Source organism: Anticarsia gemmatalis, chromosome 2 (assembly GCF_050436995.1).
Source record: "Anticarsia gemmatalis isolate Benzon Research Colony breed Stoneville strain chromosome 2, ilAntGemm2 primary, whole genome shotgun sequence".
Lineage (NCBI taxonomy): Eukaryota > Metazoa > Arthropoda > Insecta > Lepidoptera > Erebidae > Anticarsia > Anticarsia gemmatalis.
In genome coordinates, this window is record NC_134746.1 from 9607541 (window position 1) to 9633809 (window position 26269).

Sequence of the window (26269 nt, forward strand, 5' to 3'; positions counted from 1 at the left end):
TACATTTTAATTTAATTCTCGTTTCGTATCATTTCGTGTTAATCATAAGTATCTGAGAACAGGAAGATTAACTATATAATCATAGATGGCTACTAGAGCATAATTTCATTAATTTTAATGCTTCTGCATCTGCATATTTATAACAAGGGTGCATACTTACTTTCCATTATTTTGTTTAGAATGTGTTCCAAAAAATTAAAGCTTTGACAATACTGCTTCGCAGAATGTTCACCTAACTGTACTTTGAATATACTTACTTAACAATAAAAGTTTATACATTATTTTAATATGCACGGAATATATCACATATGTATATTTGGCCAGTGTAGTGGACTTAAGGATAATCGTCCCCCGTTTGGGAGGGAACCCTTGTCCAGCAGTGAGGCAGTATAAAAAATAACTCAGAAACCTGTTGACTCCGGATTTTAAACAAAGGATACGTCATGCATGTCAGAAACATCATAAAATGCACTTAAATAACACTGCAGGTAATAAATACCTCCGACATTGTTTTACGTTTGTGCTAAAATTTGTAATTTATTTGAAAGACCCCGTAAAAATCCTCTCTGGTTTATACTTGTTTCATGCAAATTTTATAATTTAAGTGTACAATGCGCTCTTTCGGACATTTAATTTTAAAGCATAATTTATTCTCCTGGTTTTTGAAAAAGTGCATTTTACAATCACAATTAGGAACTTAACCTGTCATAATATAATACAGTTACAAGTTCTCACGTAGATTACAACATAACTTCAAACGAATTTTGAGTGTCTTGGCATTATTGCTATAAAATACAAATATTTAGATTACCATGTACTTAACCTTCGTGAAGCCTATTTTGAACATCCTTATTAGACTGGGCTCTGTTCCCAACAACTTAACAAGTCCATCAACTTACAACAAATGCACGTATGGTAGATCAAATCGTCCCTCCTCGTGCAAAAGTCACTGTGTAAAAGGGTTTTTTTGATGTTGATGCAGTTTTAATTGTTGTTGTAGTTAAGCTATTGAATCAATTCTTTAAGTGCTCTTATTCAATTTCGTTACCATAAATGACTCGAGGATTTCGGCTATTTTCTGAAAGAAACAGTTTTTTGTGTTTCCTGTAAATTGGGTGTGTGAATACCACATAGAGAATTTTGCTCACGCAGTCACTAAATAATAGTTTTGCGTATTCATATTCTCCTACGCGATTATAAATTCTCTCTACGCCATGATATGCTTGTGTAATGCCTATAACAAATCGCCTACATATTCTGTACGCAATTGTACAAACTATCCGATCTATTTATTACAGTTACTAGTTAGAAAGGTTTACAATGTTGTACACTGTGACATAGTACTGCATCGATAATGTCTTATTTCTATGTAATTTATTGTTATTGATTATGTGCTAAGAGGAATGACCTCAATCTATGAAAGATTATGCTGTAAATATAATAATATATCTGAAGAATAAAAGTTATAGAAGTGAAAAGACTATCAAAACTATTTAACAAGCTTTTGAAAAAAAACTGAGCTGAAGAAGGATAATGAGCTAAATGCAATAGAATATTGTCTGAACATAAAAATAAGTTACAAGCTTTGTTTCAATATGGTTGCTGAGAAGTCGACAAATACGAAAACGACTTTAAAATATTTTTTTATATAAGTAGGTATGTATTTTATTTAATACATAAGTAGAGGCGGAATTAGGACTATAGCCATGATCGCCTCGAAGCTAGACAAAAAAAGTTACAAGCAAGATGCTATAAAATTCTATTAAAAAATAATAGTGACTTATTAAATGTGCAATAAAGGGCAGCATCAGACTACCGTTCATATAAACTGCACCAATACCTGAAACGAGTGAGCGTCTGAAATCGATACAGTCATGAATACTTTATCGCAACATCACAAGGATACAAGCACGTAGGAAATCAGTGTAGAGTTACTAGCAACTTGATATTCTTGAGAAGCCGTTGTTACACGAGACTTAGCGCTATGTTGTCATGGGGCCGTTTAAATAACACGTAATTCTGTATTCTTTAGACATTTTGTACTGCAATCTAGAATATAAAGAGACCTGAATACTTCACAGCTGATGAACTGGATTGTCGTTATGTACACCTACTGCTAAGATATGATGCGAACAATTTAAATTTTATTACATAAAAGAAGATTCTCGTTGATAATGTAATTAAATTCAACAGCCAACGTGTGCACGTAATAAAATAACCGGTTAACTGAAACAAGCTTGCTCGTCGTCTACTACTCGCCTTGTAAATTATTTATTTAAACAAAACGTAGAAGAATGGAATCGCCAATCCAGTCACCTTGACCCTTGCCAGATAATAATATGTGATATGTCGATGTTAGCGTCGCCGCGTCGATATACGCCATCAAAAACCGTACTCCCGATAACGTGATAATAAACGCGCTGGGAATTTATTAATTTCATAATAACGCCTTTTGTTATAAAAGGAAATTGAGTTATTTGATTTCATTTTTATTATATCACGGATTTAGCTTATAATTTGCTTGAATAGTGAAAAAATCCCGATCACCTTTTATGACATGTTTAAACATATAAATCAAGACGATACTGTACTTATCAATTGGATATATTTACTAATAATTAATACTTAACTTTGCCATAAATATCTTAGCCGTTAACCCGATATCTTGTGTTTATTTATAAGTATTGTAACATATTTCATAGTGCGTTTGCCCCACGCGACGCCGAGCGCGTATCAAATGTGGGCCGAGTCCCAGTTACTATGAAAATAAACCGTATTATGTAACGCAATATCACATTTATTGCTACCATGACACATATCACTGAAGATTAATATTTGGTTATGAGATTTTTACGAAATCCACATTTGCTGTACAGTTCATTACTGCATGCATTTATACGTCATGACTTTGTACAGATCATCTTTTATTGTTCTATAATAAAACGTGATTCAAAGAGGAAATTACAAAGAAAATTGAAAGGTAAATATGAATCATTGCGGACTATTATCATTATGATAAGATGATGAATAGATACTTAAAGTGAAGTGAAGTCTCCATAATTTAAATAATGAGTTCTAGAACAGATGCATGTACGTTATCTGTTTCAAAAACAAGTATTGTGAAATGTATTGAATACGAAATGCTACTCAGAGATTGCGAGGGACGTGGTTGTGACGTCACTAGCCGTTAACGGTCAGATTATATGAAATGTGCGGCTGACGGTTATTCGACCGAGACATCGTTATTGGCCAATATTATTGTCCGTTTTTTACCTCAACCTCAGATTAACTTTATATTTTTTCTTACGTTTCTTCCCCCAATAATAAATTAACTATCCTCGTCATTATTGCTTGCTGCGGCGTAAATACATGATTTAGTTATCTCGCTTCTTCCCATCGTAAAAATGGATAACCTGAATGTACGGCTAAGGAATTAATTCTTTAAATATGACCACGTCTTCTGGAAAAATATTGCGTCTATGCTGAGGTCAGTGTCCTGCCCAAGGCCCGTTTTTAGATCTGCCTAGTCATTTAGCAACGACTTCTTCATTTGCCTATCGACATGCTAATTAAACCAGTTTAACCGAAGACATGCTAAAAGTTGATATCAAGAATCTGCGTTTTAACGGATTTGTGCGCTTCAAAAGCAAATGCCCGCATTTTCGAAGCCTGTATCGAACAAAATGTGCCAGGGAATATAGCACTGGCAGAACGGTGTCACGGCCAGACCTTCAGCTAACTCGGAATGTATGTACAGACAGCCGTATATTTTATTCATGTTGCACAAGACGAGGTGAACCGCTATTTTACATGCAACATCTTTCAGGTCAACGTATACTTAAATATAATTCCGTGTATTATACGAAACAAAACAAACGATAATCGTAGTACTTACATAGGATTACCACGTACTATTACGTATTGGTTTGTCAATACGTGTAAAGTAATTAATTTAGTTGTAAAGTGACCTATTTTGTTCAGATAGTGAACTTAAGAGTAATAGTGCAACCAGTACGAGTAAATAGAGTATTTTCCAATAGTAATATTGTGCAATTGTGCACTAAGTTGGGAAAACATACTTCTATTACGACTTTATGCAGAGGCAATCATAATACGCAGTAACGATACAAACGAGACTCATCATGTAGTCTTCTTAGTATTTAGCATTATTCAAATGACGCAGATTCATTTTCTGTATAAAAAAATAACGATTCCATTAGCTCGACTGCCTAATAAAATCCTCAAATTCAAATAAAAATACTTAAAAGCATGTTGTTTTGTTCCAGGTACAGATGTGTGCCCTATGAAATCCGTGCTGAGACGCATTGGACAGCAGCTGTTCACGGCGCTCAGCACCAAAGGGCTCGCGGTGCTGGTCAACCACGGCATTGCCGACGAGAAGGTAACATCTCAATACTTCAATACTTTTTGCCTCTCCTAACGCAAAATACTTCGTTTACCTGTTTAACTTTACCCCCGCTATGTTTCAAATATCTTTTATTACACAGTTAATTGGTCATTACCTTTTCATTCATTTTCTTTTAAACCTCTTCAGTTGTTTTTTTTCGCTTAATATCTTTATTTTTCTTGTTTCCTACACCAATCACTTTTAATTAAAATGTTCTCCTTTGCGAAGACTATAACCGTTTCTTAATAAGTACAACCACTGAACGAGGATGTCAGTTAAGAACGGAATTAAAGATAAGTTCCCCTATATTGAGACGCCATAAAACACAGTGATGGCAGCCTTAACATAATCCTTGAATTTGTCACCGCACTGATTACGACCAACCATTCACAAAAGGAAACATTTGAGGAAGGAAGAATTGCTACATGAACAGTTGAACACATTACGCGCATGGTCATGGTTTTACCATTTATTCTCGTAATAATAACCTGCCATATATAATTTATATCTGTAGATTGTAAAATAGCTGTAGTGTGTGTACGCCTCCAAACTTTAAATGTATGTTTAGTTCATAAGATCATTCATTGTTAAACGTATACTACCATAGGTCAGTTGTCATCTATAAAGCCTCTACCGCGTCCTATAATATGTATGACATAGCATTTATGTGTAGGTACTTATTGTTATAAAACTTCGAGGACATTAGAAAATTATCATTAGCAGGAATTATACAATAGTGTTATCGTATCTTAAAAATACTTAAGAAGTAGGTTTTCCCCTTCACATTTATAACAATAAATTAATCAAGCAGGTAATAAATCGATTAGAAAAGTATAATGGTATACTCTATTAATAAAACACTTCGATCGGCCAAAGAACTGATAAGTTTGTACCGGAAGATTTAGTAGGGCAATTATTTCATATTTAAACAAACCAAACTGATAAATTGACATCTAAAGCATAGTCTTAAGAAAAACTAACACGCAGTATAACACTGTGAAGGTAAATATACACAGTATAAAGATGTTTGAGACAAATCTTAGCTTACTTTGTATTTACAAGGAATATGACAATATCTTATCATTAGATCTAGACAAGTTGACATACCGAATTGATCAAGGCTGCTTGAGAGAGATCTTTGCTTTAAACCAAGGCATTGAGATTTGAGAACAAGTTAAAACGTTTTCAAGCAAAACTACATTCTAAGGTCACGAAAAACAAAAGAATGGTGACATTTAAATGTGAAGAGCCTTTGTAATTGTTATGACAATTATAATAATAACCAAAGACATTATACCTTTAGAATTCGACGCAATATTTGCCAAGAATCTTCACAGAGGGTAATATATTCAAGTGTTAATGTAATTTCTTGTTTTGTTTATATTTCAGCTCAAGGCAGTGTACGCTGACCTGGACAACTTCTGTGCGTTACCAGAGGGCTGCCAAGCGCAGTACCTGCGGAACCCCGTCAGTAACCATGGTTACGTTCGTCCAGGAATGGAACAATTCGACACCACTACAAAAGTAAGCTTCCTACCTTCACAAGTTATCCAAAACGACAAATTATCTCTAAATTATTCTTTGCTGATTTTCCTCAAACTGATAGTAGAGGGATCTCCCCGAAGTTGCATTTATATTACTTTTTTATTGAAACACTTTTCCTCTTATGATGTCACATTTCTTCGAATATGAATGCAAAAGTATATGGTAATGGAATTATTTCAGACAGTGTTTGAATAGTTTGAATTCCTTTACTACTACTATACTATCTAGAATTGATCAATTCTATATGTTCGATGCATTTACGCTGTTGCCAGATTTTTAAGAGGATTAGGTTCATCCTTTATTTCTGTTTTACCGACGCTGCATATTTTTGATTCTTTCACTGTGCCTTAAATCATAATACGATACACGCTACAGTTTTTAGAAAACATCAGCAACAAGTTTGAAAACAACTGCCAAAATGCCATCTAATATGCTAATTGATTTATACAGAAATTGCAAAACTGGGCATTAATATCATTAACGATAAAAACGTCATTTCGTTACATCTTAATTCCCAACAATGACTAATTTTTGTTGTAGGAATTGCGTCACTCGTTCAACATCACCACGCTGTCTGCCTCGTCGATGCCTGCGCAGGAGGAAGTGCCGGAGTTCACCAAGCACGCTGTCCCTCTCGCCCAGGACCTCACCAACCTCTCTCGAGTAGTACTGCAAGCTCTGGCTTATGCTATCGGTCAGTATTCTTATGCTCTTCAAATAATGCTTTGAAGAAGAAATCATCTATTAATGGGTTCGTTTATCATACGGAAAAGCCTACGACAGCCTATAATTTTTATAATTATTGCGAAAAATAGGAGTACATAACTACAAAAGTTTAACTTTCATGGACGACACGGCCAACGGGTTCCTCACTACTTTGTCGCATATTGAAACTTGTGAAACCAATAAAATACTCATACAAGTATAAAATACCCCGGAATAAGGTAAAATGGAACCTTAACTCGATCTTGGTCAATTAGCAGTAACGCATTTATACAAATTTATAGTGATTGTGAAGCATTTAACGATATCTCTCGATGTAAAGATGCAGTTCTTATTTAATTTATTTGCTGTTTTCTTAAAGCAAAATGTGTTATTCGCGGAAGTATGTGACTTCAATATTGACTTCCCAACCTTCATTTTATTTATGTTTACGCATCACTTATGAAGTTTAGACCGTGGATTACTAAAAGCTAAGTAAGCAATGCCATAATGACAACAAAAACAGTGCAAATATGTAGTTTCCTGGTTTTTTAAATGAACTTTGTAAATATGATTTGCTAAACAATAAAATACTTAGAAAAGTTAGAACACGAATTTTATGTACTTTCCGAAATCGGTTTCTTGACATTCATTTTGAGTAATGATTAGAACTTATGGTCGACTGGCTTATGTCCGAGAGTTTGTCCACGGGACAAAATTTCCGAGGGTAAAATCATTCTATCTGTGTACCAAATATCATCAAAATCTATTTAGCAATATAGGCGTGACTGAGTAACAAACATACCACCATCATTCGTAATTTCACTCACATTTTAACTCCTTTAAATTATATTTCAGGCGTCGCTCCCACGGCGTTACTGGCGTGTCACTCAGGCATGCTGCAAGCCGAGGGTCGCAACCCCTCCACGATGCGTCTGCTGTACTACCCGCCCGTGCCGCCTGAAGACGAGGGTCCCTGCTGCCAGTCCGATGCCGTCCATTACACGAGGTGCGGCGCTCACGCCGATTATGGCACCTTCACTCTCTTGGCACAGGATTCTGAAGGTGGACTTGAGGTGAGAACAGCATACATATACATTTACTGTATGGTTTATTGTAGATAGTCGATTTTAACGTGGACCTATATACAGGACCTCGACCATGCTAGGTGCAGTCGGCACAATATGTTTACTTCTTCCACTCTATCGGCCATCAACTCCGTATTCACCGCTTTTCGTGGTGACTTGTGATTTTAAAGAACGATCTTAAAGTTTTAATTCAAATTCTTTTTGTTCTTCTTCTGGAGTGAATGCATTGGCTTTCTGAAAAATATTTGAAGTAGCAAGCTGTTACAAAAAGGGTTTAAGCTCTTTAAATATTATCCTTTTATCTGTTATATTATATTCATATCATTGCTTTAGGCCTACATTCCATTGCTGGAATGCAACGGGAATAGCCTACGCGGGTCATAATTTAAATCTGAAACTCGGAAAACTTGTTATGATATATATTTAGATATGTACCTACAGGTCATATTGCTATAAATAATCACGAGTCCTGTAATGAGTTAAAAATGACTGTCATTTGTCAATTTGTCGTCATCAGAATGATTTAGTAGTTACCTACTATACTTACAAGTGATTTAGTATTATTATGGCATAATAGTGTCTGAAAAACGTTTTATGAGGACATAACTGCACATAATGTGCGTCATTTTAATATATTATTATTGGTGTATTGGTGCCGACCACCCACTTTACTGATCTCGTTTAATATTTATCTAGTTACTTTACAAACATGATGTGCAAACACGCTGAAACTGTATCTTGTTGGTAACCTCGATTTTATTTTCACTTAGTATATGCGATTGAAACCGTAGACTTACTGACGACGTGATGATCGACCGTCTATATAGTACTCTAGTATGAGTAATAATGTGTTAAAGTAATGATGTATCATCTAAGTATGTCATGTATGTGTTTTATTTCCAGGTGAAGTTGAACGGTAGCGAGAAGTGGCAGAAAGTGGGCCACCTCCCCGGCGCTATTCTGGTTCAGTCTGGAGAGTTCCTCGCCGCCTGGACCACCAACCTTCTTCCCGCTCTCGTTAGTATCATTTATTAAAATACTCTTTAGATCAGCTATTGCTGTTTTCATGATAATTAATGTTACTTATTGATTGAATATCCTAAAAAAATTGGCCATCATATAATAACGTGTGTGGAAATACCAATACTATCATAGTTTTTCTTAAACATGTGTCCAGTAAGAAAAACATAGTGAGTAAACGATGTATGTATTGCGCAGGTGCACCGCGTGGTGGTGCCATCGGGCGCGTACGCTCGGGCCCGCGCCCGTCACTGCGTGGCGTTCTTCTGCCACCCCGACGTGGGTGCCGAGCTGCCCGTGCTGCCGCGCCGCGCCGTGGCCGCGCCGCCGCCGCCCACCTTCACGCCGCACACGCACCTCACGCTGCACCACCGCCTGCTCAACGCCGCGCATCACCTGCAGAAGCGCTTCCGCGAGACCTACGCGTGACTAGCGCCGCGCGCCCGCGCCCCCGACAAGCACGCACTCAGGCATATACACTAAGCTTGGAGCTTTACTGTCTCTACTCTAACGACGGGCGTAGACGTGCAAGTAATTATACGTTATTTGGGATCGATAATTTTCGCGTGAACTTTACGAAGTAGAAATATCCTCGAGACACGAGTTCGCGTACTTACTTGCATGTCTGCCGCCCGTTTATTGAGTGTTAACATAAGTTGACAGAACGACACAACCTTTTCGCACCATCATCTGTAAGCTGCATCATCAGAAGAGATCTAGTAAAAATTAAACGTGAAAGTGCAGTGATAAAGTGTACAGCAAACTATACATTGCACCCAAATTGACTCTTATTTTGGTTGAAAGCAATATTGTTTAGACATATTTTGGTAATTTGGACTATAAAAATTGCAAAATGTTTTTCGCCTTAATGCGCTTCTAATTTTACACGGCTTACAGCAACGAACTTTCCAATGCACGCTTACACCACCCTCTGTAAATTTTGTGTACGACTGTTGGTTAAAGAAAAGTGTATGTTAACGAATGAAGAATGGATAAGAAGACAGTATTGCTCTTTGTTTACGATCTACGAAATTGTGTATTAAAATAACATCATTCTGAATAGGCATGCAGCAAATAATTCCGCATTTACATGACGGTGCGTGATGACCTAGCTTATATAAAACAGATTACACTTTACATAAGGTAACAGTGAATCCCAACATGACTATAGTAGGTACGTAGGAAAATTGACATAAATGTAATATAATTTGCCAATTTAAAACTTATTTGTATAGCGGGCTAATTGTCTCTTGCCAATTGGAAGAACAACGACTTACATCGTTTCTAAAGACTTAATAATTCATTCCCGTCAATGCATTTTAGCATTACAATGTGTCGTTTCATCTTAGTAGAAAATGTATCCTCTTAAGCTTTTTGCCAGTTTGTATTAGTGTATTTTATATTGTTTGATTCGATGATTAACTTGAGATATGAAACTACCAAAAACATCTGTAGGCGATGCGACTTACGGTATTTCCGGCTGTTCTTTTAGGTTTTTTGATACTGACATTTAGCTTTAAATTAATTAGTCGGGAAACCCGTAAATTGCATTTTTAAAATCCCAATTGGTTAATTATAACGGTCAAATAATATTATTATTAGCAATTAGCAACGTGGAGTCAAATACTTATAGTATTCTGCTTCTTATATATCTTTGTAATCGTGTTCTTGCTATAACATTTTATAATTAAGTATAAATTTTATAGTTTTTTTTTTCTATTTATTATACACTGTCTGTTTTCACGACTACTTATTGCATTTTATTAAGTAAATCGTGTGATAACTTTGTAGCTCAATTTTATGTCTGTACTTAAGTATACGATATTGTGTTCGAACATCGAAATTATAAAAATAATTGAATAAATAGATAATTTGTGTCTAGTTTAAAGGTGACAATTTCAGTACTTAAAACCCCAGTTACATTGATACTTAAATGTTACTTAATTGAGTATTTTGTGCAGGTATTATTAATGTCTTTAAAGTTTGTGTGTCCCGATAATATAAGTGAAATAAATACAGTAGTTAATGCATTTTTACACGCCTTGCTGCAGCGCGTTTGTATCTTTGTAATTTAGCGTTAAATGGGTACAAAAATAATTGACAAATACACCTACTTGAATTGCAAATAAATACAACATAACAATAATAAATAATTAGTGAATGTGTTAAATGTCTAAATATCTTAAACATAAGTAGGTAATAAAAGTGTTATTTTGACAATTTTGATAAACTGTTTGAGAAAGATTTGTAAAAGAGATTGTTTGAAGAACTTTGTAAAACCGTACATTACCTCTGTCGCCATGTTCCTGTCGGCTATGACGGTTGACACGAAATATGTTTTAAAAAGATAGTGAATAAAGCTGATTGATGATTAAGGTAAACAAATATTAAATTTTTGTTTTTATTTTCCCTTCACTATCCCATTACATACTGGCTTTAACACTGCTGAGAAATTGCTTTTGTATCGAGTATATTGGTCAGTCTGTCTACGAATCTACGAAGATCTACGAAAATCTACGAAGCCACCAGATGAAGAGCACAATAGGTGCTAATGAATGAGACCTCTTTGGAAAATTCAATACCACACCGGTTTATAAGTTATTTGCTCGAGATTCCTCCGTAAATTGATGCGAGCACATCACTAGTCACGAGCATTGCCCGTAGACTAGATAGAAGAACTCTCAAGATTGCAAGATTTCTTAACGCATCTTCCAACGTTAATCATATGATATACGTACATCAAACGCTAAAATGTTTTTGTTAGTACCCTATTTTTTTGGTAAGCAAGACTGAAATTGCAAGCCAAAGATGGGCTTGTTAGAGTTTCTTATAGGAAACAGCTCCTTTTATTACAGTTTAAATTTATTAATATACACTCAGCGGCAGAAAAAGTGGCCCAAGCGCTTATCCTGAATTTGTAAACAAATTAAGTAATATATGAAAGATATATTGTTGTAAGTAGTTGCGAAGTGATCTGTTTAGTGTTATAAAGTGTTTAATTTGAGATTAATTTAAGTGACGGATGACTTTTTCTAACAATGTGTGTTAGAACTGAATTCGGTGATGATTCGAGAGGTCAGTTGAATTCTGTATTTTGAAATATTGCTGCACGGAAACGATTTTTTTTATGATTTTTATTGATTACTGGTCTATTTAGATTTTAGAAAAGATTTGAAGATGCCACTTACTGCTGAACAAGTGGCTTAGGTGGTCTTGTTGTCCGATCAGGGCCATTGCCATTGAGAGGTGGCTGCATTTTTCAATGTATCGCGTACCACTTTAAGGTCTGCGATTAGGAGGTATCGTGAGACTGGTCTCTACACGCGGCGACCAGGAAGTGGACGAACACGATGTACATCCGCAAGAGATGACCGATTTGTTAACCTCGAGGTGCTGAGAAACAGCTTTCCGACAGCGTTTGAGATTCACTAGAGGCTTCAAGCGGCACGCGGAGTCATTCTTAGTGAACGGAAGATAAGGCAAAGGATAAGAGAACGTAATTTACGGGCAGGAAGACCAGCCCGAGTACCAGAACTCGAGAGACACCATCAAGTTGCGCGATTACGATTTGCTCGTAAACATGTGAATTGGTCCATCGAGCAATGGAGCAAGTTCTTGTTTACCTATGAGTGCTGAATAGCATTAAGAGCACCAAATGGTCGTGAGAGAGTGTACAAACGCCACTAAGAACGGTTTCTTCCCAACACAACACGTCAGACGGTCAGTTACAAAGGTGGGTCTGTTATGGTGTGGGGAGGTGTATGTTTGGAGGCACGTACGGAGCTTGTCATCGTAGATCAGAGCCTAACAGCAGCCAAGTACATTGAAGAAATCCTCCAAGACCATGTTGTACCACTTATGGATTTCATTGGTCGGGAGGATTAACTCTAATGCAGTTTAATGCACGCGCTCGTAGCGCCCGCGTTGTGGAGTCGTACCTTGCTGATATCGGGATTCAAAAACTGGCTTAGCCTGCTCGCAGCCCAGACATCAGCCCCGTAGAACATGTCTGACACATGCTAAAAGACAGTGTACGTGCACTGCCCAACCCACCAGAATCACTTGGTGAGCTAAGATCCGCTCTAGTCAGAGTGTGGGATAAAATTATTCAAGAAGTAATTAAAACATCCTCCAAAGCATGCCAGAACGCATGCAGGTCACCATAAATGCTAGAGAAGTTAACACGCGGTATAAACTTGATTTTTTCTTTGGTGCAGAATTAGATTTTTGCGAAAACTTTTAATAAACGATTACGAAAAAACCTGTATTTTTTAATTTTTCCCATTTTTGATAAAAAAATTACGACTATTTAGTGTAAATTATAACTAAACTTGTGTATAAACTGTTTAACTAATAGTTATAGCCAAAATAATAACCATGTGTTGTTATGATAAAAAGTTTTATCGTAGTTTCACTTTGGGCCACTTTTTCTGCCGCTGAGTGTATAATACTTATTATAAACAAAAATAACATGATTATGCTAGCAAATGAAAAGTTGCTCTTCGAAAATATTAGCTCGAAAAAATATATGCGTTGTGAAAAGCACGCAAAATACATAGCAACGTGACAAAGTTGTTTTATATTACATGCTGATGCTCTGCTAATATACCAAAATTCTCAATCAAACCTAAATACCTACTTATCTTCTTGATAACATATTGGGCCGGCCATGCCGCGGCTATTAGTCTTTGATGATTCATGAGAAAACACGCTGAATACATCATATCATCACGCCTATAACGTATGGTTACAGACGAAGCAGTTTCCTAATACCTACCTTATCTCTGTTATCTCTAGAAAGAATTTTAAGATTAACTAGGTACTTTACCTGTTGTCAAAATAATGTAGAGTCTGAAACCTTTTTCGTAGCAAACTTAATTCAACGCATGGTCAGTACTGAAATTAGTTACAGTCGGTACCTACTATCCAATAACGAAAGAGGGTAAGACATTTAAAATGTATGGCAATAATAGTTTCTACGGCACCCACTAGAGGCGCTGATCCGATTTTCATACAATTTTTTTCTGCAATGCGATATTTATCCAGAAGTGTAAAATCCGGCCCTAGTCATTGGAAAGATATTTTTTTAGTTACGCTAGCCCTATTTAGGCATGTTTAACAGACGGACTGTTACAAATACATGCACAGAACACTAAATTCTACCAGATCAATCTGCTTCACGATCGTATCCATGTGGGAATTGAACCAATGATTTCCGCGCAATGGTCGCGATTGGTCTGATGATCACGCATTCATGTTTCATATTGTTATACCTAGGTAGGATTATAGTTAGCAGTTAGACGCCCTACGTAGCGCGGAAGTGCCTCGGCAGTGTACGATGCGACTGCCGCGCAAGAGGTATCGGGTTCCAAATGTTTTTTTCTGAGATTGTTAAGATCTATTCAGAGATTGCATTAGTTGGAAGTTAAGGATAGAGAGTGTACCTATTGTGCACACACTTGTACACTATAAACATAGTCCTGCACCATTGGCATTTTCATTGAAACTGACCGCCATAGGCGGATTTCGACTAGGACATCAATAGGTCGCCGCATATTACGGTGGCTCTTCTTACCCATGGTAGAATTGTTGGAATTACGACTTAATTCTTACCAACTTTTCGTAACCAAGCAATTTACTTATTCTTATACATAAGTGTAAACGTATTAGCAAACCAAAGCGCCTATCAGAATTATCATTGTCTCATATAGTTTTACAATGTTGCTGAAAGTCTACTGACAACCACGCGAATGAAACTCGTAAATACAGGCGTTTACATAAAGTATATAATATCTGCGATGGCTACCATAGCTAGAAGTAAGACATCTGTTTATGAAACTTAAGTAAGTCCAAAAAAAATTATATCAAAAATATATGAAACTCGTATGCCGATCGAGAGATTTATCTACTTACTCCAGTTGCTAATATGAAGACGGTACAAAGGTGTCCAGAAGCCACCAGAACAGGATGGAAGGTCAATATGTAAGTACATAGATAACGGTCCAGAAAGTAACATACTTTTTTGTTTAAATTATTGGTTTTTCTCGGCTCCCAATAATATGTTTATCTGTTTTGTATTATATTATATTATTATCGATAAAAGATCTTGTTTATACTATTGCTAATTAAACTTTGTTTTGACTAAATAATTTAATTACTACTTAGTCGACCGTATATAACCGCGATGTTGGCAACTGACTGTCGAAAATATACCTACCTTTTTATGATAAGGTCCACAGAAAACTAATGATTGTGTTACTAAGTAAATAATTAACCTACATAAATAGCACTAGGTAAGTGATAAAGTCTACCTCATTATTAAGACCAACGCGGAAATTAATAATCAAATCGAATAATACATTAAGGGCCTGTGTTTGAGGCATAAAACAAGTTGCATTTTAGTTTACAGAATTAACCGAGCCGTAGGTCATAATTATTATATGTATTTACTTACTCTCAAAACTTTCTTCGTAAGATTAGGTCGGTGCCTACACAACAATTCGACCCTTATCTTAATGAATCGACCACCTCAAGAGAGTATAAAGATTATCGAACTAAGTAACGTCATTAGCCACCGGTGGCAAACACGAAGGTGGCAGATGGACATACACCCTACATGTATTATAGAAGACGGTCATCTATCTAATTATATACTTATATATAAAACTCAAAGGTGACTGACTGAGTGACTGACATAGTAATCTATCAATCCTTTGGACGGATCGGGCTGAAATTTGCCATGCAGGTAGATGTTATGACGTAGGCATCCACTTAGAAAGGAATTTGATATACTCCACCGCTAAGGGAATAAAATAGGGGATGAAAGTTTGTATGAAAATTCTATCCTAAGTCACAAACCACGTGGATGAAATCGCGAGCAAAAGCTAGTTCATTAATTACACGTCTTCGAACAGACAAGACTAGGACTGCCCACATTAATGTCCTTATTAATATAATTTGGAACACGAATCGCCACCGAGGTATTTAGATAAGTATGGGTGTTTTTATTGAATAGCAGAATTTCCAAATCCAGTGTATGATTTTGCGTTTTTCGTTACGATTACGCAGTTACTTAGCTATGACTTTTACATAGTTTTATCTTTTTACTGTCTAGTCCATTCATGATAAGTTTTTTTCTTGTCATCACGACTGCATGTGATGTATGTAGTAACAGCTACTTATGTAAGTATGTATGGACACAGGCTGATCTATCAAACGATAAATTTGATACCTATCGATTGTATCTTATCCCGATTGGATTAAATTCAAGTAGGATCTCATATTACAGCCTACATTACAGGATTCTTTTTATCATACAAATCGAAAATTGCTCTCTTGTTAGAAAATCAAGTCACTCCAAAACTTTGATGAATATTAAATCCTTAACTGTAAAATTTGGATAAGGTTCAACACGTTACAATACAAAATTTGCTAAATCTTTAAGATACCTAATTGAATGTCCTGTCAATTGGTAATCAAGTAAGAGAATAAGGGACCTAAAATGCTATTAACTCTACCTATGTTTTCGAAAATGTTTGGTTTAGTTTTGTTACTGTGTACTTACACAATTGGGCACCACTAAGCCACTAAGTTAGGTACTAAACTACCACTAAGGAACAATAAACCTATTGGCTTTTTACCATTCCAAAAAAATCATAGGTAAATACACAGTAGGCAGGCAGGTACAACCTTATCCAATATCCACAAAATTATCGATGTAGGTAGGTACCTAGTTGTATTCATTTTCCTTGGCGTATTTCAAATAAGATCCATACCTTAAAGAAAACTCTGTTGGGGGGGCAAGCACAGTAACACACTCCCGTCGTACGTCATACGTATGACTATTTTAATTTCGCCGCGGCATAATCGAGGCGGCTATTTTCGAGTTTTTATTTTGGCGTAGTTCGCGTGTGGTCGAAGCCGCCATGCTCTTTTGGCGGGAAAAGTCACAGTGGTCGTCGGTAGCCGCCGGTGCAGCCGCAGACTTGACGGTGAAACTCCATTTATTGAAGAAAAAATATGGTGAGTCTTCTTCAGTTTTATTAACCCTATAAACGTCATTCAAGGATCCCTTTGTCAACGCGATTTTGTCCAGCGAATAGGTACCTACCGTAGATTTTGTTTCAGACAATTACTTTGTATTTGATAATCATTTACTGGAGGACCATCACCACCAGTAAGAATAAGTTTTCGACCACGTACTTACCACTAAATAAGTTAAGTGCCTAATTGAACCATCGATCACGACCAAAACCTGATCCTCTCTCAAAAGATATTATTTTTTGAGAGAGGATCAAGTTTTGGCTTTATCTTTAAGATAAAAAAAAACATATTTCTCTATAACACAATGAGTCTAAATGAAAAAGTAGAACTCTAAGAACTTAAGAAGGAGAGTTAAGATATATTTTGAGAGAGGATCTTATCCGTGATCGATGATTCATCTAGGTAAGTAACTTTAATGTTAAATACGTGATTGAAAACTGATTCTTACTGGTGGTGATGGTCGTCCAGTAAATAATTATCAAATACAAAGTAACTATGACCTACATGCATAGATATCAGAGAGAGAGAGAGATATCAATACGCATCAACGGTCCATAGTACTCCATAGTTAAGTATATATTAAGCTAGGTTATTACAAAATGTCTTTGTCTGTGGAGAAGCTTTTGATGATGGCACTTGAGGAAAAGCCTATTGGTTGATATAATCTGAAGCATTTTCCCTTGAGTGTACAACCCATAGATAAAACGGTATGTGGAACCCTTGCATACATCTAATAATACTTAGTAGCAACATAATTATTATCTAAAGTATCAACATCATTGTCTACCGATTAGAAAGACGGCTTTAAAAGCATTCCGTGTAACAATATAACTTGTGCCTGCAGGTACTGCACCTATTAACTTAATTAATTATGAGTTATTTGACTCTTTAATAGACCTTACTTATGTAGCGTTACGTATTTGGTACTAAACACAAAAACTTTCTAAATTAATAAAACGTGAATGACTCATCGAACACATCGTTTGCTAAATTGAAAATTCATTGTATATTTTGTCGTGGTTTTTGGTGTTTACTAGTAAAATCTGATGGAGATTCAGATTATAAGAAAGATCGAAAAAGAAACTCTTAGATACTGACAAGGATATTAATAAAACATTGTATTACTCTATAAATAATAAAATGCTTGTAGTCTGATAGGGAATGCTTAGATATGTCGCAAAACGTGAGCAAAATCTGATTTCACACGCGCCGATAGCGTGGACTTGTCACATTCACACCTTACAGACTGTGGATTAGACATCTTATCGTTATCGGTATCGACAAGTGCTAACCACCGAGATTGGTGTCTGTGTTTTACGTGAAATGTCCCTCGTCATGGTAATCCGTACGACATTGCACACGGAATGCCTGCTTGAGCATCCATCCACAAATTACGCAATGTTATGAAAACCATTTTTTTATCATTGGATTATTCGTAATCAGATTCCCACATTAATTACTGCAATATTATCTATATTGTATCTTGTTAAACAGTATCATCCTTGTCAAACAACCGTCTAAAGCCAAATGTAACATGAAGAATTAAAGAGGTTTTAATTAATTGTTGTTGCGAATGCCAACGTAAAAACTTCTAGACCTTACAGAAAGTTTCGTTTTACACTTATTCAAGTAATCTTGAGAGAATGTTCACTTACTCAAAATTATCGAAGTGTTTTAAGACATTGCTTTTTTTATACGTCTTACTACGAAATGCGCATTCAACCATGTTATGCAAACAATTCGGATAAGGAAAGTTGTAAGCATCCAGATAATTTACAGGTGACATGACGAACGTTAAATGCCACTACAAAAAAAAACAATAGCTAAAGGTTATTTAAATTCCCGACACTTCATCGCTAGCGTTGTTTATTTCAATCGACTCTACCACCTGCCGTAGAACCAAGCTAGAGTTCTAGGATAGGTATACCGAGATTTTGGTGCTGGACGAATAATGTCTCTTCTTACTCTTATCATATTATGCTGCCTATGAAAGTAGCGATAACTTCTTTACCATGGGACAATGCGCCCCGATGTCACCAATGATTCATTTTTTCTATAGAAAGCTTTTACTACGTGAAGATACTGCCATCGCGCAGTGACCATTGGTCTTTTTGAGGTCTTTTGAAACGTTGCTTAAGAGTTATTTGCGATAACTATTAAAATAGTAAAACAAAGTTAAATTAATTTAAGGTTAAACTAGCTCTACCTATGTACATATAGTTACATACGAACATTTCAGGGCCTAAAATAATCAATACTTCGCTAATATACTCAATGCGGGTGAATTACGCGACCGTCTACACCTAACATGCAGTAGCAATAACACTAGGTATAGTTTACCCTAAGTATTTTATCGCCATTACATCGTACCGCATTAAACTAGTATAAGAATATATAACCAGTAGAGATTTCATGTAATTTATTTCATCATACGGTTCAATTATCTCTTCGTGATACATAAACAAACCTCGAGTGTAAAATTCATACGAGGAAAACATATTTCACTCAATTTAAGGAAAAAATGTAATTTGCATATTTCAAAATTACAGTAAAAGTACACTATAAGTAGTTACAAGTATTTATTTAACCTTTTACTGTCCTACTGCAGAGCAAGAGTCTTCTCCCAAATGAGGGAGGGGTTAGGCTTGAGTCTTCCACGCTGGCCAAGTGCGGGTTGGGGAGTACAAGTGGTTAAAGTAAATGTCCTAGGTAGAGATATTTTTAGCACAAACTTTTTAGGTACCTGTTTTATGTAAGTTACAACCAAACAAAGAGCATTGCATTATGATTGCATTCTGTAGTATTATAAGATTAGAAGTACTATGGTTTGTCAAATTGTTTGATAGAAGCGGTAAGTAACCACACCGGAATGTCTATGTTAATCATAACATTTATTTCTATAATATTCTGACTTGCAATGTCATAGTTTGCACACTACTTATTTGGTAGATAAGTAGATATCCAGTACATTCGCGGCTCTCATGATATTGTAATGACTTTTAATTTTAATAACTTATCGAATAACTGCTTTGTTTATGTTTCGAATTGACGTTTTTCCCTATTTACTTTATATACCAATCAGTTTTGAGACATACATTTAAGTTACATTAAGTATAACCAAAGATGGTCCCAATAACATATCGTTGAATGTCGACAGATAGGGGTAGAACTAAATTAACCTACAGTTTGCACTGCTAAGTTAGTATTACTTACCCCCGGTTTCTGAGGTACATTTAGGGGTGGTTTATCTCTTCAATAGCGCTTAAACTCATATATAAAACGCTACTGAATAGATAAGCTACCGCTAAATGTAGGTACTCAGAAACCGGGGGTTAGTAGTTGTCTTGTATTGTATGTTTGTATATTATTTGTTAAGATCCCGGGACATGAGTTTTCAATGACAAAATGGCTTTTTATTTACACTTTTTTATTTATTAAAACCAATTAGGTTTAACTATGCCTACATAGTAAACCTAATTGGTTTTCCATCTCATCCTCATCTACTCTCGCAAGATCAGTCTCTACGAAAACGTCTGGCATTATCACATTGAATTATATTAGGTAAATATATAATAATAAACTATATCTGTTTATTTTATTGGATTGATGATGAAATACATTTAGCAGAATGTTTGTGGACGTGAGTGATAACACTGAACCGCTGCGATCCGGTTCGGGCGAACTGTCCGCCTGCCCCCGGCGGACTTTGCGATACCGTACATATAAACAAGTCTACTTTGACGACACGTGAACGATATTGCTAGTACTTTCAAACAAAATAAGCACACTGTTATACATACCTACGAGGCTGTGAAAGATTTCATTACTTTTCATACCATTATTTCAGTAGTTCAGGACTTTGCGTCGATGTAACGAATAAGAATGGTAACTGGAAAGGTAGAAACACAGACCATTGAATATCAACCGTTCCATGAAAGTAGATATTGTGCAATGTGTTTGTCATTTTCTATATTTTATAAATTCCCTTTAATTACTTCTTTGTAACAATTAAGACAACTGAAATAAAATTTCGGACTACTTACGTATTTTTATTGGCTCTAAAATTAATGAAGTGTTTGAGATTTTTTAAGCATGGCTAATATTTTTGGTTCTCATCAAACCTCGGGAAAGTCAATTTAGCCAATTCTGCAATATTACGTCATATTCTTTTATCGTTTTAGAAGGCAATAACTTTATTCATAGGCCAGCAGACAATAAAATTGTGACCGTTTAAGGTAGGTATTCCAACTTCCGAATATTTATAATTATCAACAAAAATAACTGTAGACTTTGAACGACCTACAATATTTTTCCTGATAATAAAATAAAACAACCTAGACTCAATAAAAATGAAATTCCCGCATTATGATGTGCTAAAAATAAAGTTTCATTAACGCTGTATAACGCGGTAATTAATCAAGTAAACAATAGGTACACTCGGTAATAACGTGGCACATATTTTTATGAAGTCCTTCATAAACTTTATTGTTGATACAAAGAGCTAGCGTTGAAGACGACAGGCGGTGATAAGCGAACCGGCTGTAACCAGCGCGGGCGCCGCGCGCCGGCCGCAGGGGGCCGAGCCGACCGCACACACGCCCGCCACCACTGCGTACACACTAAACGAGCACACGCACACCCTCACACAACACAACTGATAACATTATCACTCGTTTGAACAAGTATTCAATGACGCACAGTTTTGCAGCATGTTTGCTCACAGTGTTAACCAAGAATTAGGTGCTTTGTCACGCTGTTCATGGGTGGAAGGGTTATATAGCCTTGGGATAATGCAATGGTAAACTCGTAGATCCCTAGATTACTCAGTAAGAACAATATGTTTTGGATTTACATAACTCGAAACATACCTATCATTATTTTTAAAACGGTACGAAATAAAACCTGCTATTAATATTGCACAATGTAATGCAATCATGTCGACCATAGAACACCAAGGGTAATGACAATTGCTTTCTTCCAATAACATAATCGCCGAAAATCAGTCTGTATCTTATCACGCTAATGATATGATGGATAGAAAGAACCCTAATGAAGATCACGAGTCCAAAAGTCGAACATTGGCGATCTCACGTGAAACTGAATGTTGGGTGAAATTCAGCAAGGTGATACCGCTATCAGAAACTAGATAGATCCGTCTGAGAGAAGTGATAACAATTCGGAAGTAGTGCTCGTATATCAGACGTACAACGCGTCTATGCTGTAATGCTCCTGATAAACGCAGTCTATTCATTGAACATTTTTATGCTTCCAGGATGCTGTCCCTTTGTATCCCTACGATATTCCGTATCCTTATTGGAAAGTATATGGATCTATTAAAAGAGACAAAAAATATATAATATTTTTTTTATTATTGTCACAAAATTGGTAAAGCGACAACCGTTTTTAAAATGCAGGCATTACAAAATACTGCATGAAACTAAAGGCACACTCTTTCTATAACAACCGGAACTCGAGGATAAATACGCAATTCTCTAATACAGGAAGCAATGTTATTATGTTAACCCGGAGATTTAAATTTATAAATTCCTACAAATAAGGAAGTAATGGTTATTTAGAATCAGAGTGCATAAACACGCATCGTAATTTTCCAACAAGAAAATTAGTTATTTATAATAGAAATTGCGTGGTTAGAAATACTTTAAAAGCTTTGTTATTTTCAAAATCAGTAACAATTATACAGACTTGGACTGATCACACAAAACTATATTTGATAACCCACCTAATTATCCCTAAGTGGTGTACCTACCAAAGATACCTGTACTATTTTTAAAAATCATTATGAAATCGATGGTTAAGTAGATACGACAGTTTACAAGTCTAGTACAAATTGCGGCGTAGTTAAGATTTTATCGGTGAACATTGATATTTTATCTGTCTACTGTCCTATAGATCCGTGTTGGAAAGCCTCGGGTTTTATGACGGTCGTCTGGCTCGATAAACATGAACGCAGGGGATTCGCGCCTAATCCGTGCGGAAAAATCATTTGTTTCAACTCGTGGCCTCAGTTATACAATTTTTTACTGTGCATCTGTCAAAGTCAAATTGCACTATGCGTACAGTATGTACCTAGCTACAAATACGGCTGTCTTTTAGCAGTTTTCCAACCAATCACTTCTAACGTCGGCATCCCACTAAATATGGATGGATCTTCGTACAAGATTATACCTTACCTACCTTACCTTAAATCTACTAACACAAATTTTAAGCAAGTAGGTAGAGACACGTGCTAATAGCAAAACTTCAAAACTCAAAACTTATCAATAAATAAAGCCTTGGTAATAACTGGCTTCAGCTTTTAGCCACTATTTAATTGCCTGATAGAATACCAGTAATCCTTCCGATTTAATGTTTTTAAATCTGCCTTGTAATGTTGTGTTGTTATTAGATATGACAGACAAAATAATTCGTTATCATTACGATTTGACAGATACAATCATACAATCAAAGCGCGTTTATTGCGGAGGTACAACGAATACCAATGTTAATTGTATCAAATATACAGCAGAAGTAAAAATTTTTTTTTTTCTATGAAGCATGCTTGTGTCAAGAATACAAGCAAACAACATAAAGTATTTAAGATGCGTCACGTTTACACCATTAGTCATTTCTTAATCCAGAAAAAACAAGATCTTGAAATATACTTATCTTAGTTTCTTACAACTCATTGTCTCTTGTAAATTATATAAATCTACTGCAATAACAAGCCATTTATCTGTTTACAGAAAGTTGAATGTCTTAGTTTACGACACATGTAAATATGGGCACAATTCTTAACGAAATTACCTACTTAGATCAGCAATTAATTCGATATTTTACTTTTTTGCATAGTTTTTTGGAAATTTCAGGACTAAATCAGAACCAATAAAATTAGAAAGATAATTGGTGGAAACTGTTTTTATTTGGGAAATCAGAATCATCGTTTTTTTTAGTTCGTGTCTCATTGAATAAAAGCAGCCAATAAATAATTATAATATCGTACTTATATCCATAAAGTGTAAATTGCGGTCCGTTTTCCATGCAACGTGATTATCTAATAGCCTCAATGGATATATTAAATAACCAGTTATATTCAGTACCTCAAATGGTCTATTTATAGACTTCACTCTAACTACAACATCGGGTTGTTGACACTTCAATTACGAACAGACAGATAGACCCTAACCGTTAGGAAAACTATTTAAAAAGTCTCCACTTTCACCAAATACTCTTAACTCTATGCCTCATAAAGTACAATAGATACGTGATAGTGTCCACGACACAAACGCTTTGTTCTTGAAACAACAGTCTTGAAGGCGATTAGTGATGAGCTCGTCAATAAGAACCAGTAAGAGGTCGCTTCACACCGACACCGCGATATCAGTCACCTATTGAACCGGGGCCTATCGTACCGGTAATAACTGGACAGTAGCCGCGGCAGGCGGCTTCTGATAACGCTCCTACATACACATGACGCGACGTTAGTTCTATCTTACTCACTAGTTACGCCAAACTAAGCCTTATTTAATCAAATTTTCAAAAGAATACTAACTAGAAATCCACGTTAAGGTAATATAGAGAATTTCGCCTATCACGTAGCACTAACGAGACATGACGAAAAAATATGGATGGAGGTAGCGTGTTCGCGGGGGACTCGTCCTCTTATCAGCGCGTTGTCAGTCGTAGACGTTTTATAAGTAAGCGGCGCGGCCGCCTGCCATCATTGTCCGTAGCGACCGCGCGGTGACCACAACCAACTTGATTGTTAGTTTACTTTGTGATACAAGTGCCACGATGTTAGTGTTTCCGGCTTGGAAGTCGGATATCCCCAGGGATGGGTGCAGGGTACCTAGATGGATGCCCGCCGAGAGATTCGCACCTTATTTCGCCAGACCTGTAGTGTTGCCGCCACATCCACCTCAGGTGCGATTTGTTTTAGTACTCAGTGGTCAAAATAAAAACTTTCAGAAGTGCTAATTTCTCCAATTAGTAAGAGAAAAAAATAGTAGCAGGTATATTTTAGTATATTTTTTCTAATAAATGAATTTACTTTTAGTTGGAAGACGAGGACTCGTCAGGTGGATCATCTCCTGAACGCAACACAAATGAGACGTCAGACAACTTGGAGGGTGTATGCGGGTGGCGCGGGTGCGGCGCGCGTTTTCAAAACGTAGCGCGCTTGTCCGCGCACGTCGCGCGCACGCACGCGCTCGCACACAGAGACGGACTCTTCTACTGCGGCTGGAAGAGTTGCACCAGACCACAGAAAGGATTCAATGCACGGTAAGCATCATATTTATACAGAATAATTATCACTAATTCACTTACTTACTTATGTATTATCTAAAATATTGGTTCGACAATCCATTAATGTATATTATTTTTTCAACAGATACAAAATGCTGGTGCATGTTCGAACACACACAAATGAGCGTCCACACACCTGCAACCAGTGCCAAAAAAGTTTCTCTAGAGCTGAAAACTTGAAGATACATCTCAGATCACATTCTGGAGAAAAACCCTACGTCTGCCCTTATGAGGTAAATATTGCTGAAATAAATTTTCAGAAAAAATATATTTCCCCAAAATGTACAAAAGACTTCGCTTGAAAAATTCGATTACTTATGACTTTGTTTTGTTATCAGGGTTGTGGCAAAGCATACTCAAACTCGAGCGACAGATTCAAGCACACAAGGACACACGCGGTCGAAAAGCCATACTGCTGCAAAGTTCCCGGCTGCAACAAACGTTACACCGACCCATCGAGTTTGAGGAAGCACGTCAAGACTTACAAACACTACACCACAGAGCAGACTACGAGGCGAGAGTCCTCGGAGGAACACAGCCCTGACACATACTCACCGTCCAAAGACTACATAAGGGTACCTTCTCCCCTTCACCCATACAACCCACCTACCAGCTCTCTATCACCGAGGCAAACATACGCGCCTATCTTATCAGAAACCTCCGTCCCGACGTCTATGTCGTACGCACCGATCGTTGACCAAGTTACCTATATACGATCTCTAGAACCTATGTATCCAGTCCGGATACCCACAAATGAAATGTCTTATATGGAGTACACGCAAATGTACGAACATGCGTATAGAAGTTACTACTCCAACACCATGAGCTACCCTACTCTGGGATCCAGTATTAGTGACAAAGTATTCACATACGAGGAACAACCTCGAATTGATGACGTCACACTCAAAAGTGCAGAAGAAAGTCCAAAAATGTACTCCCCGGTTGAGGAGGAGATGCCTTTGAACCTAATATGCACAAAACGACGTGAATACAAACCTATTGAAGAACTAGTCAGGCGCACAGACTTGCCTTTAGATTTAAGCACAAAGAGTTAGTATTTATTGATATAATAAAATATTTAAACCAATGTTCTGTTTAATTATTTAACCCAATGATTTCCACTTTTGTAGTGCAACTCATGTACAAAGCACAGGTACAA

The 26269-nt window shown here is 36.4% G+C and overlaps 2 protein-coding genes across 2 annotated transcripts in view; both read left to right on the forward strand.

The window, feature by feature from the left end:
- LOC142983829 (uncharacterized) overlaps positions 1 to 11155 on the forward strand; it is a 34934-nt gene extending 23779 nt beyond the window's left edge. Inside the window, exons 2-7 of the mRNA XM_076130941.1 lie at positions 4287 to 4402; positions 5798 to 5932; positions 6494 to 6647; positions 7514 to 7731; positions 8647 to 8760; positions 8962 to 11155. Coding sequence (XP_075987056.1) covers positions 4287 to 4402; positions 5798 to 5932; positions 6494 to 6647; positions 7514 to 7731; positions 8647 to 8760; positions 8962 to 9192 — 968 coding nt within the window. The 3' untranslated portion in view covers positions 9193 to 11155. The remainder of the gene's footprint in view (positions 1 to 4286; positions 4403 to 5797; positions 5933 to 6493; positions 6648 to 7513; positions 7732 to 8646; positions 8761 to 8961) is intronic.
- A 13354-nt stretch (positions 11156 to 24509) lies between these two features.
- On the forward strand, positions 24510 to 26197 carry LOC142983859 (uncharacterized). Its single transcript, XM_076131014.1, has 4 exons — positions 24510 to 24726; positions 24860 to 25086; positions 25196 to 25343; positions 25449 to 26197. Exons 1-4 carry the CDS (start codon positions 24598 to 24600, stop codon positions 26163 to 26165), a joined length of 1221 nt encoding a protein of 406 aa, XP_075987129.1. The 5' UTR covers positions 24510 to 24597; the 3' UTR covers positions 26166 to 26197.
- The last annotated feature ends 72 nt before the right edge of the window (positions 26198 to 26269 follow it).

Coding starts and splice junctions, on each gene's coding strand:
- LOC142983859 (XM_076131014.1), top strand. CDS start 24,598: ATGTTAGTGTTTCCGGCTTGGAAGTCGGATATCCCCAGGGATGGGTGC. Junction 25,087..25,195: donor CAGAAAGGATTCAATGCACG/GTAAGCATCATA, acceptor TTTTTTCAACAG/ATACAAAATGCTGGTGCATG. Junction 25,344..25,448: donor CCTACGTCTGCCCTTATGAG/GTAAATATTGCT, acceptor TTTTGTTATCAG/GGTTGTGGCAAAGCATACTC.